This window comes from Oncorhynchus keta, chromosome 20 (genome assembly GCF_023373465.1).
Source record: "Oncorhynchus keta strain PuntledgeMale-10-30-2019 chromosome 20, Oket_V2, whole genome shotgun sequence".
Taxonomy (NCBI): Eukaryota; Metazoa; Chordata; class Actinopteri; order Salmoniformes; family Salmonidae; genus Oncorhynchus; species Oncorhynchus keta.
The window spans coordinates 45,711,480-45,735,405 of record NC_068440.1 but is presented as its reverse complement, the minus strand read 5'-3'; the positions used below and the strand labels follow the sequence as shown (position 1 = coordinate 45,735,405).

Genomic DNA, 23,926 nt, shown 5'->3' with positions numbered 1-23,926 from the left:
GAGACAATTTGCGCTGTTCTGTGAAGGGAGTAGTACACAGCATTGTACGAGAACTTCAGTTTCTTGGAAATTTCTCGCATGGAATAGCCTTCATTTCTCAGAACAAGAATAGACTGACGAGTTTCAGAAAAAATGATTTGTTTCTGGCCATTTTGTGCCTGTAATCGAACCCACAAATGCTGATGCTCCAGATACTCAACTAGTCTAAAGAAGGACAGTTTTATTGCTTCTTTAATCAGGACAACAGTTTTGAGTGAGACGCTTTTCAATGTACCCTCCCTAGTCTCCTCTCCTCTCCTCTCCTCTCCTCTCCTCTCCTCCTCTCCTCTCCTCTCCTCTCCTCTCCTCTCCTCTCCTCTCCTCTCCTCTCCTCTCCTCTCCTCTCCCTCTCCTCCCTCCCTCCCTCCCTCCCCTCCCTCCCTCCCTCCCTCCCTCCCTCCCTCCCTCCCTCCCTCCCTCCCCCCTCCCTCCCTCCCCCTCCCTCTCCCTCCCTCCCCCTCCCTCTCCCTCCCTCCCCCTCCCTCCCTCCCTCTCTGCTGTGTGTGAGAGGCTTTTCAATGTACTTGCTGTATTTCCTTCTTAGTTGTTCGAGGCTCTGTGAGCTTTTGAAATGATTCCACAGAAACACATTTGAATGGAGTTGACTTCACGTTAGCAGAACAAACCTGAATTGAAGTATTTAGTGTTTGAAGTGTGCACTCATTAGGGTCTATATGCAGGGGTAAAGTATGCACTTCAAGTAAATGAAAGACTGAAAAGTGGGTGTTATTTCTGTCAGACTGAATCTCCCTGAGGAGTCAACAAAACTGGCATGATGAATACACTCCCTCTGCATCGCTTGTAATCCTCCAAAAAAAGACCAAACAACCATGCCATGTCTTTCACCCCTTCTCTCCTCCTCCCCTCCCCTCCTGTCCTATCCTCCAATCCCCTTTCCCCTTCCCACTCCTTCCCGCATCTCCCCTCCCCTCCTGTCCTCTCCTCCAATCCCCTTCCCACATCTCCCCTCCCCTCCTGTCCTCTCCTCCAATCCCCTTCCCACATCTCCCCTCCCCTCCTGTCCTCTCCTCCAATCCCCTTTTCCCCTTCCCACATCTCCCCTCCCCTCCTGTCCTCTCCTCCAATCCCCCTTTCCCCTTCCCACATCTCCCCTCCCCTCCTGTCCTCTCCTCCAATCCCCCTTTCCCCTTCCCACATCTCCACTCCCCTCCTGTCCTCTCCTCCAATCCCCTTTCCCCTTCCCACATCTCCCCTCCCCTCCTGTCCTCTCCTCCAATCCCCTTTCCCCTTCCCACATCTCCCCTCCCTCCTGTCCTCTCCTCCAATCCCCTTTTCCCCTTCCCACATCTCCCCTCCCCTCCTGTCCTCTCCTCCAATCCCCTTTTCCCCTTCCCACATCTCCCCTCCCCTCCTGTCCTCTCCTCCAATCCCCTTTTCCCCTTCCCACATCTCCCTCCCCTCCTGTCCTCTCCTCCAATCCCCTTTCCCCTTCCCACATCTCCCCTCCCCTCCTGTCCTCTCCTCCAATCCCTTTCCCCTTCCCACATCTCCCTTCCCCTCCTGTCCTCTCCTCCAATCCCCTTCCCACATCTCCCCTCCCCTCCTGTCCTCTCCTCCAATCCCCTTTTCCCCTTCCCACATCTCCCCTCCCCTCCTGTCCTCTCCTCCAATCCCCTTTCCCCTTCCCACATCTCCCCTCCCCTCCTGTCCTCTCCTCCAATCCCCTTTCCCCTTCCCACATCTCCCTTCCCCTCCTGTCCTCTCCTCCAATCCCCTTCCCACATCTCCCCTTCCCTCCTGTCCTCTCCTCCAATCCCCTTTTCCCCTTCCCACATCTCCCCTCCCCTCCTGTCCTCTCCTCCAATCCCCTTTTCCCCTTCCCACATCTCCCCTCCCCTCCTGTCCTGTCCTCTCCTCCAATCCCCTTCCCACATCTCCCCTCCCCTCCTGTCCTCTCCTCCAATCCCCTTTCCCCCTTCCCACATCTCCCCTCCCCTCCTGTCCTCTGCTCCAATCCCCTTTCCCCCTTCCCACATCTCCCATCCCCTCCTGTCCTCTCCTCCAATCCCCTTTTCCCTTCCCACATCTCCCCTCCTCCTGTCCCTCTCCTCCAATCCCCTTTTCCCCTTCCCACATCTCCCATCCCTCCTGTCCTCTCCTCCAATCCCCTTTTCCCCTTCCCACATCTCCCCTCCCCTCCTGTCCTCTCCTCCAATCCCTTTCCCCTTCCCACATCTCCCCTCCCCTCCTGTCCTCTCCTCCAATCCCCCTTTCCCCTTCCCACATCTCCCCTCCCCTCCTGTCCTCTCCTCCAATCCCCAGGATGTCACTGTCCCTCAGATTCTACCTTATTTCCTTTGTCTTCTTTCCTCTGTTGATTGGTCACCATGATGACCATTGACTGACCAGGCCCACCTGTGGGAATTGATTACTCTCTGTGCAAATCTAATTTGACATTAACCTTGATGTGTATCTGAAGAGATAAGAAGAGAGAAAGAGAGATAGAGATAGGGACAGGGAGAGAGACCGAGATGGAGAGACAGTGATGGAGATAGAGGGAGAGAGACAGAGAGAGAGACATAGATGGAGATAGAGGGAGAGACAGAGATGGAGAGAGACAGACAGAGAGAGAGACAGAGAGAGAGACAGAGAGAGAGACATAGATGGAGATAGAGGGAGAGACAGAGAGAGAGAGAGACAGAGATGGAGATAGAGGGAGAGACAGAGAGAGAGAGACAGAGATAGAGTGGGAGAGAGATGGAGAGAGAGAGACAGATGGAGATAGAGGGAGAGAGACAGAGAGAGAGACATAGATGGAGATAGAGGGAGAGACAGAGAGAGAGAGACAGAGATGGAGATAGAGGGAGAGACAGAGAGAGAGAGACAGAGATAGAGTGGGAGAGAGATGGAGAGAGAGAGACAGAGATGGAGATAGAGGGAGAGACAGAGATAGAGTGGGAGAGAGATAGATATACAGTTGAAGTCAGAAGTTTACATACACTTTAGCCAAATACATTTAAACTCAGTTTTTCACAATTCCTGACATTTAATCCTAGTAAAAATTCCCTGTATTAGGTCAGTTAGGATCAACACTTTATTTTAAGAATGTGAAATGTCAGAATAAAAGTAGAGAGAATGACTTATTTCAGCTTTTATTCATTTCATCACATCCCAGTACCTTTAAAGTGTTTAACTTGGGTCAAACGTTTCAGGTAGCCTTCCACAAGCTTCGCACAATAAGCTGGGTGAATTTTTGCCCATTCCTCCTGACAGAGCTGGTGTAACTGAATCAGGTTTCTAGGCCTCCTTGATCACACACACCTTTTCAGTTCTGCCCACAAACTTTCTATGGGATTGAGGTCAGGGCTTTGTGATGGTCACTCCAATACTTTGACTTTGAACGGGGTTCTGCGAGGAAATTGTGGCTACTTTGAAGAATCTCAAATATTAAATACATTTTGATTTGTTTAACACTTTTTTGATTACTACATGAATCCATATTTGTTATTTCTAGAAAATAAAGAAAACCCAAAATGTATGTAATTTAACAGTCACTTTTATCCGAAGAGACTTGCAGACATCCATTTTACGTACGGGTGGCCCCGGGATTTGAACCCACAATCTGGTCGTGGAATGCATGGTGCTCTACCAACTGAGGCATATGAGACCACATTTCATATTGACGACAATATTTTGTCATAGACAAATATGCAACAGCGGAGGAAAATGAATGCAGCCTTGAGTGGGTGGGCTGCCCATCATGTTATTACAATGACCTCATCTCCTCTTCACTTATTCTCTCTCTGTCTCTCTCTCTCTCTCTCTGTCTCTCTCTCTCTCTCTCTCTCTCTCTCTCTCTGTCTCTCTGTCTCTCTCTCTCTCTCTGTCTCTCTCTCTCTCTCTCTCTCTCTCTGTCTCTCTCTCTCTCTCTCTGCTCTCTCTCTCTCTCTCTCTCTCTCTCTCTCTCTCTCTCTCTCTCTCTCTCCCTCTGTCTCTCTCTCTCTCTCTGTCTCTCTCTCTCTCTCTGTCTCTCTCTCTCTCTGTCTCTCTCTCTCTCTCTCTCTCTCTCTCTCTCTGTCTCTCTGTCTCTCTCTCTCTCTCTGTCTCTCTCTGTCTCTCTCTCTCTCTCTCTCTCTCTCTGTCTCTCTCTCTCTCTCTCTCTCTCTCTCTCTCTCTCTCTCTCTCTCTCTCTCTCTCTCTCTCTCTCTCTCTCTCCCTCTGTCTCTCTCTCTCTCTCTGTCTCTCTCTCTCTCTCTGTCTCTCTCTCTCTCTCTCTCTCTCTCTCTCTCTCTCTCTCTCTCTCTCTCTCTCTCTCTCTCTCTCTCTCTCTGTCTCTATCTCTGTCTCTATCTCTGTCTCTCTCTCTCTCTCTCTCTCTCTGTATTGATGGTTAATGGAGAGAGAGTGTCAGTGGAGGTGTAAAAATAGATGTAGTGTGTCGATAGAAGTGTGGAGAAGTGGGAGGACTACCGATTAGCACTCCAATGTCGGGCTGGGCAACATATCAAATATGGATTAGCTCAGATGTATTCTTTAGTGCGATGTTCCACATGCCCCTCCTCCAGACACCAAGCCTCTCCCCCAGACACCAAGCCCCTCCTCCAGACACCAAGCCTCTCCTCCAGACGCCATACCCCTCCTCCAGACACCAAGCCCCTCCCCCAGACATCAAGCCCCTCCTCCAGACACCAAGCCCCTCCCCCAGACACCTTGCCCCTCCTCCAGACACCAAGCCTCTCCCCCAGACACCAAGCCCCTCCTCCAGACACCAAGCCCCTCCCCCAGACACCATGCCCCTCCTCCAGACACCAAGCCCCTCCCCTTGCTACTCACAACAACAAAGACTTAACGCTGCGGTGATTCCCACTGTTCTTCAAAGAGAGGATGCCGTAATGACAGAGATAAGGTAGCTACTGAAAACAGGCCTCTTTACAAGATTAAATTACGACAGGAGCATTTAATTCTTATTAAAGAGAGGGAGTCCAGACATGTTACTTTAGGAAACGTTCTGAATGGACATATATACGCCTAGAAAGAGACAATCAACTCACAAATGCCTTTGTAAAAAACACTTGTCAATCAAAGCCACTGGCATATACCAGGCACAAGCAAATGTTTTTCCTTCCCATTATTAACCTATGTAAAATCCTTCTGAAAGTACATCGTCGAACGAACATGTGACGGGGACAGCTGAGCTGTAGTCTGAAGATGAAATGGACATGAATCATTGACAAATAGAAACAAACCCCCTCAACATGTCCATAGCCTATTGATCAGCGAGGCTGAGTAGCCATAGCCTATTGATCAGCGAGGATGAGTATAGATTGGGAGAGGATTGGAACGATTATTATCATTTGAATGGATGTAAAAAAAAAAATACAAAAATGTTTTAAAAATGCTAAAAAAGGACTTTGTTGATTTACCGTTTGAGGTGCAGACGAATGACAGAAGCCAAGCTGGGCACTTTCCTACATTTAACATGTTCTGAGGTTATCAACATTAACTGGACAGAGAAACCAGACAACAAACAGCTACAGCCTACAGCACATTATCAACTGGGAAAAGAGGAAATATGGAAACGTTTGATAGAATAAATGAGCAAAACAAAAGCTCATAATCGTTAGTAATGACTCCCACTAATTATGAAGTTAATACAATATATATATATATATATATATATATATATATATATATATATATATATATAAATAAATGTAGGCCTTTCTAAACCTTTTTTACACTTACTTTATGTATTATTATTGGACCATGCTGGTCATCGATGAACATTTGAACATCTTGGACATGCACCTGGCCCAGGTGGTTCTGCATGGAGAGGGACTCCTCCCTGAATGGGGAAGAGGTGTATTTATCCTGGGAGACACCAGGCCCAGGTGTGTCTGCATGGAGAGAGTCTCCATGAATGGGGAAGTGGTGTATTTATCCTGGGAGGCACTGGGCCCAGGTGTGTCTGCATGGAGAGAGTCTCCTCCATGAATGGGGAAGAGGTGTATTTATCCTGGGAGACACCGGGCCCAGGTGTGTCTGCATGGAGAGAGTCTCCTCCATGAATGGGAAGTGGTGTATTTATCCTGGGAGGCACCTGGCCCAGGTGTGTCTGCATGGAGAGAGTCTCCTCCATGAATGGGGAAGTGGTGTATTTATCCTGGGAGACACTGGGCCCAGGTGTGTCTGCATGGAGAGAGTCTCCTCCATGAATGGGGAAGTGGTGTATTTATCCTGGGAGGCACCTGGCCCAGGTGGTTCTGCATGGAGAGAGTCTCCTCCCTGAATGGGGAAGTGGTGTATTTATCCTGGGAGGCACCGGGCCCAGGTGTGTCTGCGTGGAGAGAGACTCCTCCATGAATGGGGAAGTGGTGTATTTATCCTGGGAGGCACCGGGCCCAGGTGTGTCTGCATGGAGAGAGTCTCCTCCATGAATGGGGAAGTGGTGTATTTATCCTGGGAGGCACCTGGCCCAGGTGTGTCTGCATGGAGAGAGTCTCCTCCATGAATGGGGAAGTGGTGTATTTATCCTGGGAGGCACCGGGCCCAGGTGTGTCTGCATGGAGAGAGTCTCCTCCATAAATGGGGAAGTGGTGTATTTATCCTGGGAGACACTGGGCCCAGGTGTGTCTGCATGGAGAGAGTCTCCTCCATGAATGGGGAAGTGGTGTATTTATCCTGGGAGACACTGGGCCCAGGTGTGTCTGCATGGAGAGAGTCTCCTCCATGCATGGGGAAGTGGTGTATTTATCCTGGGAGACACTGGGCCCAGGTGTGTCTGCATGGAGAGAGTCTCCTCCATAAATGGGGAAGTGGTGTATTTATCCTGAGAGGCACCTGGCCCAGGTGTGTCTGCATGGAGAGAGTCTCCTCCCTGAATGGGGAAGTGGTGTATTTATCCTGGAAGACACTGGGCCCAGGTGTGTCTGCATGGAGAGAGTCTCCTCCCTGAATGGGGAAGTGGTGTATTTATCCTGGGAGGCACCTGGCCCAGGTGTGTCTGCATGGAGAGAGTCTCCTCCATGAATGGGGAAGTGGTGTATTTATCCTGGGAGGCACCTGGCCCAGGTGTGTCTGCATGGAGAGAGTCTCCTCCATGAATGGGGAAGTGGTGTATTTATCCTGGGAGACACTGGGCCCAGGTGTGTCTGCATGGAGAGAGTCTCCTCCCTGAATGGGGAACTGGTGTATTTATCCTGGGAGACACCTGGCCCAGGTGTGTCTGCATGGAGAGAGTCTCCTCCATGAATGGGGAAGTGGTGTATTTATCCTGGGAGACACCGGGCCCAGGTGTTTCCCATGTAGCTGACGACCCTCCCAACTCTGCCCACCGGCATCCTAATAAGGAAACAAGAACAAAGAGAGAATACGGCAGACAGAGTGGCAGGGTCGTCACAGTGTGTGTGTGTGTGTGTGTGTGTGTGTGTGTGTGTGTGTGTGTGTGTGTGTGTGTGTGTGTGTGTGTGTGTGTGTGTGTGTGTGTGTGTGTGTGTGTGTGTGTGTGTGTGTGTGTGTGTGTGTGTGTGTGTTTATAAGCTTACTTGTTTGTAATGCAACACAGCATACTAAAAACAAAAAGCACAGATTAAACCACTGACCGAGAAAGCATTCAGGGTGACAGGACTTCTCGGTTTCATGAAGGCAGTAGTAGTGATGCACTGTAATACATCTGTTTGTTAACTTGTGTGTGAATGTTCAGAGTGATTACGTTTCTCATCCCTCAGCTTCTTACCGAAACAGGGTGTCGGTTTGTTGTTATTTCAACTGCAAATATCTCTTTAATGTTTACTTAGTAAACGTTGAGTCGACTTTGCTAACAACATTTTCTCCATCCTTTTTCCCTCTCCCCCCCTCTCCCCACCCTCTCCCTTCCCCCTCCCCTCCCCACCCTCTCCCCACCCTCTCCCCACCCTCCCCTCCCTCCCCCTCCCCCCTCCCCCCTCTTCCCCCTTCCCCCTCCCCCTCTCCCCCCTCCTTCTCCCCCCCCCCTCCCCACCCTCTCCCTTCCCCCTCCCCCTCTCCCACCCTCTCCCCCCTCTCCCCCTCCCCCCCCTCCCCCCCTCTCCCCCACCCTCTCCCCTTCCCCTCCCCCTCTCCCCACCCTCTCCCTCTTCCCTCTCCCCCTCTCCCCCCTCTCCCCACCCCTCTCCCCTCCCCCCTCCCCCTCTCCCCCCTTCCCCCTCCCCCTCTCCCCACCCTCTCCTTCTCCCCCCCTCCCCCTCCCTTCCCCCCCCTCCCCCCCCTCTCCCTTCCCTTCCCCCTCCCCCCTCTCCCCCTCTCCCTTCCCTCCCCCCCTTCCCCTCCCCCCTCTCCCCCCCTCTCCCCCTCCCTTCCCCCTCCCCCTCCCCCCTCTCCCCACCCTCTCCCTTCCCCCCCTCCCCCTCCCCACCCTCTCCCACCCCCTCCCCCTTCCCCTCTCCCCACCCTCTCCCTCCCCCTCCCCCCCCCTCTCCCCACCCTCTCCCTTCCCCCTCCCCCTCTCCCCCTCTCCCCACCCTCTCCCTTCCCCCTCCCCCTCTCCCCCTCTCCCCACCCCTCTCCCTTCCCCCTCCCCCTCTCCCCCTCTCCCCACCCTCTCCCCTCCCCTCTCCCCCCTCTCCCCCCCTCCCCCTTCCCTCCACCCTCTCCCTTCCCCTCCTCTCTCCCTCTCCCCACCCTCTCCTTCCCTCCCCTCTCCCCTCTCCCCACCCTCTCCTTCCCCTCTCCCCCTCTCCCCTCTCCCTTCCCCACCCTCTCCCTCCCACCCCTCTCCCTCTCCTCCCCTCTCCCCTCCCACCCTCTCTCCCCTCCCCCCTCTCCCTCTCCTCCCCCTCTCCCCCCTCCCCTCTCCTCCCCCTCTCCCCTCTCCCCACCTCTCCCTCCCCTCCTCCTCTCCCCCTCTCCCCCTCTCCCCACCCCAACAGCTCAGAACTGCAGTTATTCTCTCCAGAGCCCCAACGGTACGATAGAGAGCCCCGGCTACCCGTACGGTTACCCCAACTATGCCAACTGTACGTGGGTGATCCTGGCAGCAGAACACAACAGGATACAGCTGGTGTTCCAAGGTTTCGCTCTAGAGGAAGACTTCGACATGCTGTCTGTCTACGACGGTCCGCCCAGCCCGGGGAACCTTCGGACCAGGTCAGAATTATGGATGATTTGGGATAACACTGTTGGGCTTAATATAGACAGGAGTTTTCCTTGGCCAGGTGGATTAATGTCTTCCAGCCCGGGGAACCTTCGGACCAGGTCAGAATTATGAATGATTTGGGATAACACTGTTGGGCTTAATATAGACAGGAGTTTTCCTTGGCCAGGTGGATTAATGTCTCCCAGCCCGGGGAACCTTCGGACCAGGTCAGAATTATGGATGATTTGGGATAACACTGTTGGGCTTAATATAGACAGGAGTTTTCCTTGGCCAGGTGGATTAATGTCTCCCAGCCCGGGGAACCTTCGGACCAGGTCAGAATTATGGATGATTTGGGATAACACTGTTGGGCTTAATATAGACAGGAGTTTTCCTTGGCCAGGTGGATTAATGTCTCCCAGCCCGGGGAACCTTCGGACCAGGTCAGAATTATGAATGATTTGGGATAACACTGTTGGGCTTAATATAGACAGGAGTTTTCCTTGGCCAGGTGGATTAATGTCTTCCAGCCCGGGGAACCTTCGGACCAGGTCAGAATTATGAATGATTTGGGATAACACTGTTGGGCTTAATATAGACAGGAGTTTTCCTTGGCCAGGTGGATTAATGTCTTCCAGCCCGGGGAACCTTCAGACCAGGTCAGAATGATGAACGTGGATTATTTGGGATAACACTGTTGGGCTTAATATAGACAGGAGTTTTCCTTGGCCAGGTGGATTAATGTCTTCCAGCCCGGGGAACCTTCGGACCAGGTCAGAATTATGAATGATTTGGGATAACACTGTTGGGCTTAATATAGACAGGAGTTTTCCTTGGCCAGGTGGATTAATGTCTTCCAGCCCGGGGAACCTTCGGACCAGGTCAGAATGATGAACGTGGATTATTTGGGATAACACTGTTGGGCTTAATATAGACAGGAGTTTTCCTTGGCCAGGTGGATTAATGTCTTCCAGCCCGGGGAACCTTCGGACCAGGTCAGAATGATGAACGTGGATTATTTGGGATAACACTGTTGGGCTTAATATAGACAGGAGTTTTCCTTGGCCAGGTGGATTAATGTCTTCCTGATGCATTTAGTTGACACTAGTATCTGCAATGTGAGTTGATTTAAAAAAGTGATGATATATCATATCTCCCAGTGAGGTCAGTGTTCAGAGTAGGGAACTAGAGATTAGACTGGCCTTTTGGATTAGCACTAATTAACATCAGTCTGCAGTGGACAGTAGCACTAACATCAGTCTGTAGTGGGCAGTAGCACTAACATCAGTCTGTAGTGGGCAGTAGCACTAACATCAGTCTGCAGTGGGCAGTAGCACTAACATCAGTCTGCAGTGGGCAGTAGCACTAACATCAGTCTGCAGTGGGCAGTAGCACTAACATCAGTCTGCAGTGGGCAGTAGGACTAACATCAGTCTGCAGTGGGCAGTAGCACTAACATCAGTCTGTAGTGGGCAGTAGCTCTAACATCAGTCTGTAGTGGGCAGTAGCACTAACATCAGTCTGCAGTAGCACTAACATCAGTCTGCAGTGGGCAGTAGCACTAACATCAGTCTGTAGTAGGCAGTAGCACTAACATCAGTCTGTAGTGGGCAGTAGCACTAACATCAGTCTGCAGTAGCACTAACATCAATCTGTAGTAGGCAGTAGCACTAACATCAGTCTGTAGTGGGCAGTAGCACTAACATCAGTCTGCAGTAGCACTAACATCAATCTGTAGTAGGCAGTAGCACTAATATCAGTCTGTAGTGGGCAGTAGCACTAACATCAGTCTATGGTAGGCAGTAGCACTAACATCAGTCTGCAGTGGGCATTAGCACTAACATCAGTCTGTAGTAGGCAGTAGCACTAACATCAGTCTGTAGTGGGCAGTAGCACTAACATCAGCCTGTAGTGGGCAGTAGCACTAACATCAGTCTGTAGTGGGCAGTAGCACTAACATCAGTCTGCAGTAGGCAGTAGCACTAACATCAGTCTGCAGTGGGCATTAGCACTAACATCAGTCTGTATTAGGCAGTAGCACTAACATCAGTCTGCAGTGGGCATTAGCACTAACATCAGTCTGTAGTAGGCAGTAGCACTAACATCAGTCTGTAGTGGGCAGTAGCACTAACATCAGTCTGCAGTGGGCAGTAGCTCTAACATCAGTCTGTAGTAGGCAGTAGCACTGACATCAGTCTGCAGTGGGCAGTAGCACTAACATCAGTCTGCAGTGGGCAGTAGCACTAACATCAGTCTGCAGTGGGCAGTAGCACTAACATCAGTCTGCAGTCAGCAGTAGCACTGACATCAGTCTGTAGTGGGCAGTAGCACTAACATCAGTCTGTAGTGGGCAGTAGCACTAACATCAGTCTGCAGTGGGCAGTAGCACTAACATCAGTCTGCAGTGGGCAGTAGCACTAACATCAGTCTGCAGTGGGCAGTAGCACTAACATCAGTCTGTAGTGGGCAGTAGCACTAACATCAGTCTGCAGTGGGCAGTAGCACTAACATCAGTCTGCAGTGGGCAGTAGCACTAACATCAGTCTGCAGTGGGCAGTAGCACTAATATCAGTCTGCAGTAGCACTAACATCAGTCTGCAGTAGCACTAACATCAGTCTGCAGTAGGCAGTAGCACTAACATCAGTCTGCAGTGGGCAGTAGCACTAACATCAGTCTGTAGTGGGCAGTAGCACTAACATCAGTCTGTAGTGGGCAGTAGCACTAACATCAGTCTGTAGTGGGCAGTAGCACTAACATCAGTCTGCAGTGGGCAGTAGCACTAACATCAGTCTGTAGTGGGCAGTAGCTCTAACATCAGTCTGTAGTGGGCAGTAGCACTAACATCAGTCTGCAGTGGGCAGTAGCACTGACATCAGTCTGCAGTGGGCAGTAGCACTAACATCAGTCTGCAGTCGGCAGTAGCACTAACATCAGTCTGCAGTGGGCAGTAGTACTAACATCAGTCTGCAGTTGGCAGTAGCACTGACATCAGTCTGCAGTGGGCAGTAGCACTAATATCAGTCTGCAGTAGCACAAACATCAGTCTGCAGTAGCACTAACATCAGTCTGCAGTAGGCAGTAGCACTAACATCAGTCTGCAGTCGGCAGTAGCACTGACATCAGTCTGCAGTGGGCAGTAGCACTAATATCAGTCTGCAGTAGCACAAACATCAGTCTGCAGTAGCACTAACATCAGTCTGCAGTAGGCAGTAGCACTAACATCAGTCTGCAGTCGGCAGTAGCACTGACATCAGTCTGCAGTGGGCAGTAGCACTAATATCAGTCTGCAGTAGCACAAACATCAGTCTGCAGTAGCACTAACATCAGTCTGCAGTAGGCAGTAGCACTAACATCAGTCTGCAGTCGGCAGTAGCACTGACATCAGTCTGCAGTGGGCAGTAGCACTAACATCAGTCTGTAGTGGGCAGTAGCACTAACATCAGTCTGCAGTAGCACTAACATCAGTCTGCAGTGGGCAGTAGCTCTAACATCAGTCTGCAGTGGGCAGTAGCACTAACTTCAGTCTGCAGTGGGCAGTAGCTCTAACATCAGTCTGCAGTGGACAGCAGCACTAACATCAGTCTGCAGTGGGCAGTAGCACTAACATCCGTCTGCAGTAGCACTAACATCAGTCTGTAGTGGACAGCAGCACTAACATCAGTCTGCAGTGGGCAGTAGCACTAACATCAGTCTGCAGTTGGCAGTAGCACTAACATCAGTCTGTAGTGGGCAGTAGCACTAACATCAGTCTGCAGTGGGCAGTAGCACTAACATCAGTCTGCAGTGGGCAGTAGCACTAACATCAGTCTGCAGTAGCACTAACATCAGTCTGCAGTGGGCAGTAGCACTAATATCAGTCTGCAGTAGCACTAACATCAGTCTGCAGTGGACAGTAGCACTAACATCAGTCTGCAGTGGGCAGTAGCACTAACATCAGTCTGTAGTGGGCAGTAGCACTAACATTAGTCTGCAGTAGCACTAACATCAGTCTGCAGTGGGCAGTAGCTCTAACATCAGTCTGCAGTGGGCAGTAGCACTAACTTCAGTCTGCAGTGGGCAGTAGCTCTAACATCAGTCTGCAGTGGGCAGTAGCACTAACTTCAGTCTGCAGTGGGCAGTAGCACTAACATCAGTCTGTAGTGGGCAGTAGCACTAACATCAGTCTGCAGTAGCACTAACATCAGTCTGCAGTCTGCAGTAGCACTAACATCAGTCTGCAGTAGCACTAAGTGCTATAGAGTATTGCCCCAGACTGTAAAACGGGTCCATTCTGGGTCAGGGAGGGTTTGAAAGCTGGAGGGAATCAATGTATTGGAGCGTCTGTGTTGTTGATTTACAGTACAAGTGGACCAGTCAGAATAGGGATGAAATGTCCTGTCTCCACATCCTCTCTCATAGCCACTCAATTGCTGAACACTTCAATTGGGTTGGTGTGGCACGACCTCAGAGGTTTTTTTTAGAAATATGCTATGTAAGCCTATATAGAGAGAGAGAGGCCTCATCTTAAGATAGAACTTCCTTTACCAAAGCCTTTCTAGCTGTTGGCAGGCGTGACATTGTCTTGGCTGGTCTTTAAACACACACAGGAACGCCGTACACACATTAGAGGCTCTGTGGTCACCAAACGTAGATAGAGAGGAGGTTTTTATCTTTCATTTTTTCTCTTTGTTTCTGATCCCCCCCTCTGTGGCATGCCAGTCTCTTTCTCTCTCTTTCTCTCTCGCTCCCAGGTCTCTCTCTCTCTCTCTCTCTCTGTCTCTCCCTGTCTCTCTCTTTCCCAGGTCTCTCACTCTCTCCTTCTCTCTCTCTCCCAGGTCTCTCTCTCGTTCTCTCTCTTTCTCTCTCTCTCCCAGGTCTCTCTATCTCTCTCTCTCTCTTTCTCATCTCTCTGTCTCTCTCTCTCTCTGTCTCTCTGTCTCTCTCTGTCTCTCTCTCTCACTCCCAGGTCTCTGTCTCGTTCTCTCTCTCTCCCCGGGCTCTCTCTCGCTCTCGCTCTCTCTCTTTCTCTCTCTCTCCCTCGTCTCTCTCTCTCTCTCTCTCCCTTGTCTCTCTCGCCTATCTCTCACTCTCTCTCTCTTGCTCTCTCTATCTCGCTCCCTTGCTCTTTCTCTCTCTCTCTCTCTCTCTCTCTCTCTCTCTCTCTCTCTCTCTCTCTCTCTCTCTCTCTCTCTCTCTCTCTCTCTCTCTCTCTGTCTCTCCCTGTCTCTCTCTTTCCCAGGTCTCTCACTCTCTCCTTCTCTCTCTCTCTCTCTGTCTCTCTGTCTCTCTCTGTCTCTCTCTCTCACTCCCAGGTCTCTGTCTCGCTCTCTCTCTCTCCCAGGGCTCTCTCTCGCTCTCGCTCTCTCTCTTTCTCTCTCTCTCCCTCGTCTCTCTCTCTCTCTCTCTCTCTCTCTCTCTCTCTCTCTCTCTCTCCCTTGTCTCTCTCGCCTATCTCTCACTCTCTCTCTCTTGCTCTCTCTATCTCGCTCCCTTGCTCTTTCTCTCTCTCACTCCCTCTATTTCTCTCTCTCCCTCATCTCTCTCTCGCTCCCTTGCTCTCTCTCTCTCACTCTCTCTATCTCTCTCTCCCTCATCTCTCTCTCGCTCTCTAATAGCACGTTGTGTTAGCTAATCCAAGTTTATCATTTTAAAAGGCTCATTGATCATTAGAAAACCCTTTTACAAGTATGTTAGCACAGCTGAAAACTGTTAAAGAAGCAATAAAACTGGCCTTCTTTAGACTAGTTGAGTATCTGGAGCATCAGCATTTGTGGGTTCGATTACAGGCTCAAAATGACTAGAAACAAAGAAATTTCTTCTGAAGCTCGTCAGTCTATTCTTGTTCTGAAAAATTAAGGCTATTCCATGTGAGAAATTGCCAAGAAACTTAAGATCTCGTACAACGCTGTGAACTACTCCCTTCACAGAACAGAGCAAACTGGCTCTAACCAGAATTGAAGGAGGAGTGGGAGGCCCCAGTACACAACTGAGGGAGAGGACAAGTACATCAGAGTGTCTAGTTTGAGAAACAGACGCCTCACAAGTCCTCAACTGGCAGCTTCATAAAATAGTACCCACAAAACACCAGTCTCAACGTCAACAGTGAAGAGGCGACTCCGGTATGCTGGCCTTCTAGGCAGAGTTGCAAAGTAAAAGCCATATCTCAGACTGGCCAATAAAAATAAAAGTTTAAGATGGGCAACAAGAACACAGACACTGGACAGAGGAACGCTGCCTAGAAGGCCAAACATCTAGTGTTTGGAACATCAAATCGCAATGAAATCCGGGTATTGATATGCCAATACATATAGAATTGTTAGAATAGCATCGATAGAGTAGCATCACACAATCTTTAGAATAGCATCGTTAGAATAGCATCATACTTTCGTTGGAATAACATCGTTAGAATAGCATTGTTAGAATAGCATCATACATTGGTTAGAATAGCATCGTTAGAATAGCATCACACATTCGTTAGAATAGCATCGTTAGAATAGCATCACACATTCGTTAGAATAGCATTGTTAGAATAGCTTTGTTAGATTAGCATCGTTAGAATAGCATCATACATTCGTTAGAATAGCATCGTTAGAATAGCATCACACATTCGTTAGAATAGCATCATTAGAATAGCATCATACATTCGTTAGAATAGCATCGTTAGAATAGCATCATACATTCGTTAGAATAGCATCGTTAGAATAGCATTGTTAGAATAGCATCATACATTGGTTAGAATAGCATCGTTAGAATAGCATCACACATTCGTTAGAATAGCATCGTTAGAATAGCATCACACATTCGTTAGAATAGCATTGTTAGAATAGCATTGTTAGAATAGCATCATACATTCGTGAGAATAGCATCGTTAGAATAGCATCACACATTCGTTAGAATAGCATCGTTAGAATAGCATCACACATTCGTTAGAATAGCATCGTTAGAATAGCATTGTTAGAATAGCATCATACATTCGTTAGAATAGCATCGTTAGAATAGCATCACACATTCGTTAGAATAGCATCGTTAGAATAGCATCACACATTCGTTAGAATAGCATCGTTAGAATGCCATCACACATTCATTAGAATAGCATCGTTAGAATAGCATCGTTAGAATAGCATCGTTAGAATAGCATTGTTAGAATAGCATCGTTAGAATAGCATCACACTTTCGTTAGAATAGCATCGTTAGAATAGCATCACACTTTCGTTAGAATAGCATCACACATTCGTTAGAATAGCATCATACATTCGTTAGAATAGCATCGTTAGAATAGCATCATACATTCGTTAGAATAGCATCGTTAGAATAGCATCACACAATCGTTAGAATAGCATCGTTAGAATAGCATCACACATTCGTTAGAATAGCATCATACATTCATTAGAATAGCATCGTTAGAATGACATCACACATTCGTTAGAATAGCATCGTTAGAATAGCATCGTTAGAATAGCATCGTTAGAATAGCATTGTTAGAATAGCATCACACAATCGTTAGAATAGCATCGTTAGAATAGCATCACACATTCGTTAGAATAGCATCATACATTCATTAGAATAGCATCGTTAGAATGACATCACACATTCGTTAGAATAGCATCGTTAGAATAGCATCGTTAGAATAGCATCGTTAGAATAGCATTGTTAGAATAGCATCGTTAGAATAGCATCGTTAGAATAGCATTGTTAGAATAGCATCGTTAGAATAGCATCACACTTTCGTTAGAATAGCATCACACATTCGTTAGAATAGCATTGTTAGAATAGCATCACACAATCGTTAGAATAGCATCGTTAGAATAGCATCACACATTCGTTAGAATAGCATCACACATTGGTTAGAATAGCATTGTTAAGAATAGCGTCACACATTGGTTAGAATAGCATCGTTAGAATAGCATCACACATTCGTTAGAATAGCATCGTTAGAATAGCATTGTTAGAATAGCATCGTTAGAATAGCATCACACATTCATTACAATAGCATTGTTAGAATAGCATCACACATTCGTTAGAATAGCATCGTTAGAATAGCATTGTTAGAATAGCATTGTTAGAATAGCATCACACATTCATTAGAATAGCATTGTTGGAATAGCATCACACATTCGTTAGAATAGCATCGTTAGAATAGCATCGTCAGAATAGCTTTGTTAGATTAGCATCGTTAGAATAGCATCATACATTCGTTAGAATAGCATCGTTAGAATAGCATCACACATTCATTAGAATAGCATCGTTAGAATAGCATCGTTAGAATAGCATCACACATTCGTTAGAATAGCATCGTTAGAATAGCATCGTCAGAATAGCTTTGTTAGATTAGCATCGTTAGAATAGCATCATACATTCGTTAGAATAGCATCGTTAGAATAGCATCACACATTCGTTAGAATAGCATCGTTAGAATAGCATCGTTAGAATAGCATCACACAATCGTTAGAATAGCATCACACATTCGTTAGAATAGCATCGTTAGAATAGCATCGTTAGAATAGCATCGTTAGAATAGCATCGTTAGAATAGCATCACACTTTCGTTAGAATAGCATCACACATTCGTTAGAATAGCATTGTTAGAATAGCATCACACAATCGTTAGAATAGCATCGTTAGAATAGCATCACACATTCGTTAGAATAGCATCACACAATCTTTAGAATGGCATCGTTAGAATAGCATCACACATTGGTTAGAATAGCATCGTTAAGAATAGCGTCACACATTGGTTAGAATAGCATCGTTAGAATAGCATCACACATTCGTTAGAATAGCATCGTTAGAATAGCATTGTTAGAATAGCATCGTTAGAATAGCATCGTTAGAATAGCATTGTTAGAATAGCATCGTTAGAATAGCATCACACTTTCGTTAGAATAGCATCACACATTCGTTAGAATAGCATTGTTAGAATAGCATCGTTAGAATAGCATCGTTAGAATAGCATTGTTAGAATAGCATCGTTAGAATAGCATCACACTTTCGTTAGAATAGCATCACACATTCGTTAGAATAGCATTGTTAGAATAGCATCACACAATCGTTAGAATAGCATCGTTAGAATAGCATCACACATTCGTTAGAATAGCATCACACAATCTTTAGAATGGCATCGTTAGAATAGCATCACACATTCGTTAGAATAGCATCACACATTGGTTAGAATAGCATTGTTAAGAATAGCGTCACACATTGGTTAGAATAGCATCGTTAGAATAGCATCACACATTCGTTAGAATAGCATCGTTAGAATAGCATTGTTAGAATAGCATCGTTAGAATAGCATCACACATTCATTACAATAGCATTGTTAGAATAGCATCACACATTCGTTAGAATAGCATCGTTAGAATAGCATTGTTAGAATAGCATTGTTAGAATAGCATCACACATTCATTAGAATAGCATTGTTGGAATAGCATCACACATTCGTTAGAATAACATCGTTAGAATAGCATCGTCAGAATAGCTTTGTTAGATTAGCATCGTTAGAATAGCATCATACATTCGTTAGAATAGCATCGTTAGAATAGCATCACACATTCATTAGAATAGCATCGTTAGAATAGCATCGTTAGAATAGCATCACACATTCGTTAGAATAGCATCGTTAGAATAGCATCGTCAGAATAGCTTTGTTAGATTAGCATCGTTAGAATAGCATCATACATTCGTTAGAATAGCATCGTTAGAATAGCATCACACATTCGTTAGAATAGCATCATTAGAATAGCATCGTTAGAATAGCATCACACAATCGTTAGAATAGCATCACACATTCGTTAGAATAGCATCGTTAGAATAGCATCGTTAGAATAGCATCGTTAGAATAGCATCACACTTTCGTTAGAATAGCATCACACATTCGTTAGAATAGCATTGTTAGAATAGCATCACACAATCGTTAGAATAGCATCGTTAGAATAGCATCGTTAGAATAGCATCACACAATCGTTAGAATAGCATCACACATTCGTTAGAATAGCATCGTTAGAATAGCATCGTTAGAATAGCATCGTTAGAATAGCATCACACTTTCGTTAGAATAGCATCACACATTCGTTAGAATAGCATTGTTAGAATAGCATCACACAATCGTTAGAATAGCATCGTTAGAATAGCATCGTTAGAATAGCATCGTTAGAATAGCATCGTTAGAATAGCATCACACATTCGTTAGAATAGCATCACACAGTCTTTAGAATGGCATCGTTAGAATAGCATCACACATTGGTTAGAATAGCATCGTTAAGAATAGCGTCACACATTGGTTAGAATAGCATCGTTAGAATAGCATCACACATTCGTTAGAATAGCATCGTTAGAATAGCATTGTTAGAATAGCATCGTTAGAATAGCATCACACATTCATTACAATAGCATTGTTAGAATAGCATCACACATTCGTTAGAATAGCATCGTTAGAATAGCATCGTTAGAATAGCATCGTTAGAATAGCATCACACATTCGTTAGAATAGCATTGTTAGAATAGCATCGTCAGAATAGCTTTGTTAGATTAGCATCGTTAGAATAGCATCATACATTCGTTAGAATAGCATCGTTAGAATAGCATCACACATTCGTTAGAATAGCATTGTTAGAATAGCATCATACATTCGTTAGAATAGCATCGTTAGAATAGCATCATACATTCGTTAGAATAGCATCGTTAGAATAGCATCACACATTCGTTAGAATAGCATTGTTAGAATAGCATCGTCAGAATAGCTTTGTTAGATTAGCATCGTTAGAATAGCATCATACATTCGTTAGAATAGCATCGTTAGAATAGCATCGTTAGAATAGCATCGTTAGAATAGCATCACACATTCGTTAGAATAGCATCGTTAGAATAGCATCGTTAGAATAGCATCACACATTCGTTAGAATAGCATCGTTAGAATAGCATCGTTAGAATAGCATCACACATTCGTTAGAATAGCATCGTTAGAATAGCATCGTTAGAATAGCATCACACATTCGTTAGAATAGCATCGTTAGAATAGCATCGTTAGAGTAGCATCACACATTCGTTAGAATAACATTGTTAGAATAGCATCGTTAGAATAGCATCGTTAGAATAGCATCACGCATCATATCGGCACCTAAGAATCGTGATAATATCATGAGGTCCATTGCCTAGTGCCTTCAGATAGTATTTTAGGCCCATTAATTTGTTTCAGTTTTGTTACATTTACAGCCTTATTCAAACATAGATTATTATTTTTTAAATGTCCTCATCAATTCACACAGAATACCTCCTAATGACAAAGTGAAAACCTTTTAATTTTTAAAATTTTATTTACACAAGTATTCAGACTATTTGCTATGGGACTTGAAATTGAGATCAGTTGCATCCTGTTTCCGTTGATCATCCTTGAGATGTTTCTACAACTTGATTAGAGTCCACCTGTGGTAAATTCAATTGATTGGACACGATTTGGAAAGGCACACACCTGTCTATATAAGGTCCCACAGTTACCAGTGCATGTCAGAGCAAAAACACAGCCACGAGGTTGAAGTAATTGTCCGTAGAGCTCCGACAGGATTATGTCGAGGCGCAGATCTGGGGAAGGGTACCAAAACATTTCTGCAGCATTGAAGGTCCCCAAGAATGATTGGCCTCAATCATTCTTAATATGGAAGAAGTTTGGAACCACCAAGACTCTTCCTGGAGCTGGCCGCTCGGCCAAACTGAGTAATTGGAGGTGAACAAGTACACAATGATCACTCTGACAGAGCTCACGAGTTCTTCTGTGGAGTTGGGAGAACCTTCCAGAAGGAAGACCATCAACACAATACACACCACTCTACAGGAACAGTGTTCAAAACAACAACTTGACACCATTCCCTCCCTCTCCTCTCCTCTCCTCTACTCTCCTCTCCTCTCCTCTCCTCTCCTCTCCTCTCCTCTCCTCTCCTCTCCTCTCCTCTCCTCTCCTCTCCTCTCCTCTCCTCTCCTCCCTCCTCTCCTCCTCTCCTCCTCTCTCCTCCCCTCTCCTCCCCTCTCCTCCCCTCTCCTCCCCTCTCCTCCCCTCTCCTCCCCTTTCCTCCCCTCTCCTCTCTCTCCTCTCCTCCCCTCTCCTCCCTGTCTCCCCTCTCCTCCCCTCTCCTCCCCTCTCCTCCTCTCTCCTCCCCTCTCCTCCCTGTCTCCCCTCTCCTCCCCTCTCCTCCCCTCTCCTCCCCTTTCCTCTTGTCTCATATCCTGCTTCGACTCTCTCCCCCACTGTAGAGTGGTGTGTATCGTGTTGAACACTAAGCTCCCGTAGACTGGTGTGTATCGTGTAGAACACTAAGCTCCCGTAGACTGGTGTGTATCGTGTTGAACCCTAAGCTCCCATAGAGTTGAACACTAAGCTCCCGTAGAGTTGAACACTAAGCTCCTGTAGAGTTGAACACTAAGCTCCTGTAGAGTTGAACACTAAGATCCCATAGAGTGGTGTGTATCGTGTTGAACACTAAGCTCCTGTAGTGTTGAACACTAAGCTCCCATAGTGTTGAACACTAAGCTCCTGTAGAGTTGAACACTAAGCTCCCGTAGAGTGGTGTGTATCGTGTTGAACACTAAGCTCCCGTAGCCTGGTGTGTGTTGTGTTGAACACTAGCTCCCGTAGACTGGTTTGCGTCGTGTTGAACACTAAGCTCCCATAGAGTTGAACACTAAGCTCCTGTAGAGTTGAACACTAAGCTCCCGTAGAGTTGAACACTAAGCTCCCGTAGAGTTGAACACTAAGCTCCCGTAGAGTTGAACACTAAGCTCCCATAGAGTGGTGTGTGTCGTGTTGAACACTAAGCTCCCGTAGAGTTGAACACTAAGCACCTGTAGAGTGGTGTGTGTGTCGTTTTGAACACTAAGATCCCGTAGAGTTGAACACTAAGCTTCCGTAGAGTGGTGTGTATCGTGTTGAACACTAAGCTCCTGTAGACTGGTGTGTGTCGTGTTGAACCCTAAGCTCCCATAGAGTTGAACACTAAGCTCCTGTAGAGTTGAACACTAAGCTCCTGTAGAGTTGAACACTAAGCTCCCATAGAGTTAAACACTAAGCTCCTGTAGAGTTGAACACTAAGCTCCTGTAGAGTTGAACACTAAGCTCCCATAGAGTTGAACACTAAGCTCCTGTAGAGTTGAACACTAAGCTCCTGTAGAGTTGAACACTAAGCTCCCGTAGAGTTGAACACTAAGCTCCCATAGAGTTAAACACTAAGTTCCTGTAGACTGGTGTGTGTCATGTTGAACACTAAGCTCCCATAGAGTGGTGTGTATCGTGTTGAACACTAAGCTCCTGTAGACTGGTGTGTGTCATGTTGAACACTAAGCTCCCGTAGAGTGGTGTGTATCGTGTTGAACACTAAGCTCCTGTAGACTGGTGTGTGTCGTGTTGAACCCTAAGCTCCCATAGAGTTGAACACTAAGCTCCTGTAGAGTTGAACACTAAGCTCCTGTAGAGTTGAACACTAAGCTCCCATAGAGTTAAACACTAAGCTCCTGTAGAGTTGAACACTAAGCTCCTGTAGAGTTGAACACTAAGCTCCCATAGAGTTGAACACTAAGCTCCTGTAGAGTTGAACACTAAGCTCCTGTAGAGTTGAACACTAAGCTCCCGTAGAGTTGAACACTAAGCTCCCATAGAGTTAAACACTAAGTTCCTGTAGACTGGTGTGTGTCATGTTGAACACTAAGCTCCCATAGAGTTAAACACTAAGTTCCTGTAGACTGGTGTGTATCGTGTTGAACACTAAGCTCCTGTAGAGTTGAACACTAAGCTCCCGTAGAGTTAAACACTAAGCTCCTGTAGACTGGTGTGTGTCATGTTGAACACTAAGCTCCCATAGAGTTGAACACTAAGCTCCCGTAGAGTGGTGTGTATCGTGTTGAACACTAAGCTCCTGTAGACTGGTGTGTGTCGTGTTGAACCCTAAGCTCCCATAGAGTTGAACACTAAGCTCCTGTAGAGTTGAACACTAAGCTCCTGTAGAGTTGAACACTAAGCTCCTGTAGAGTTGAACACTAAGTTCCTGTAGAGTGGTGTGTATCGTGTTGAACACTAAGCTCCCATAGAGTTGAACACTAAGCTCCTGTAGAGTTGAACACTAAGCTCCCATAGAGTTGAACACTAAGCTCCTGTAGAGTTGAACACTAAGCTCCTGTAGAGTTGAACACTAAGCTCCTGTAGAGTTGAACACTAAGCTCCCGTAGAGTTGAACACTAAGTTCCTGTAGAGTGGTGTGTATCGTGTTGAACACTAAGCTCCTGTAGAGTTGAACACTAAGCTCCCGTAGAGTGGTGTGTATCGTGTTGAACACTAAGCTCCTGTAGAGTGGTGTGTATTGTGTTGAACACTAAGCTTCCGTAGAGTGGTGTGTATTGTGTTGAACACTAAGCTTCCGTAGAGTGGTGTGTATTGTGTTGAACACTAAGCTTCCGTAGAGTGGTGTGTGTTGTGTTGAACACTAAGCTTCCGTAGAGTGGTGTGTATTGTGTTGAACACTAAGCTTCCGTAGAGTTAAACACTAAGTTCCTGTAGAGTGGTGTGTGTTGTGTTGAACACTAAGCTTCCGTAGAGTTAAACACTAAGTTCCTGTAGAGTTGAACACTAAGTTCCTGTAGAGTTGAACACTAAGCTTCCGTAGAGTTGAACACTAAGCTTCCGTAGAGTGGTGTGTGTTGTGTTGAACACTAAGCTCCCGTAGAGTGGTGTGTGTTGTGTTGAACACTAAGCTCCCTTAGAGTTGAACACTAAGCTCCTGTAGAGTTAAACACTAAGCTCCTGTAGAGTTGAACACTAAGCTCCTGTAGAGTTGAACACTAAGCTCCTGTAGACTGGTG

The 23,926-nt window shown here is 46.7% G+C and overlaps 1 protein-coding gene across 1 annotated transcript in view; it reads left to right on the top strand.

Annotated features, from left to right (window-relative positions):
• LOC118381542 (CUB and sushi domain-containing protein 2-like) overlaps nucleotides 1-23,926 on the top strand; it is a 1,147,246-nt gene that overhangs the window by 90,314 nt on the left and 1,033,006 nt on the right. The window contains 1 exon segment of the mRNA XM_052473074.1: nucleotides 8,907-9,123. Within this exon segment, the coding sequence (XP_052329034.1) occupies nucleotides 8,907-9,123 (217 nt within the window).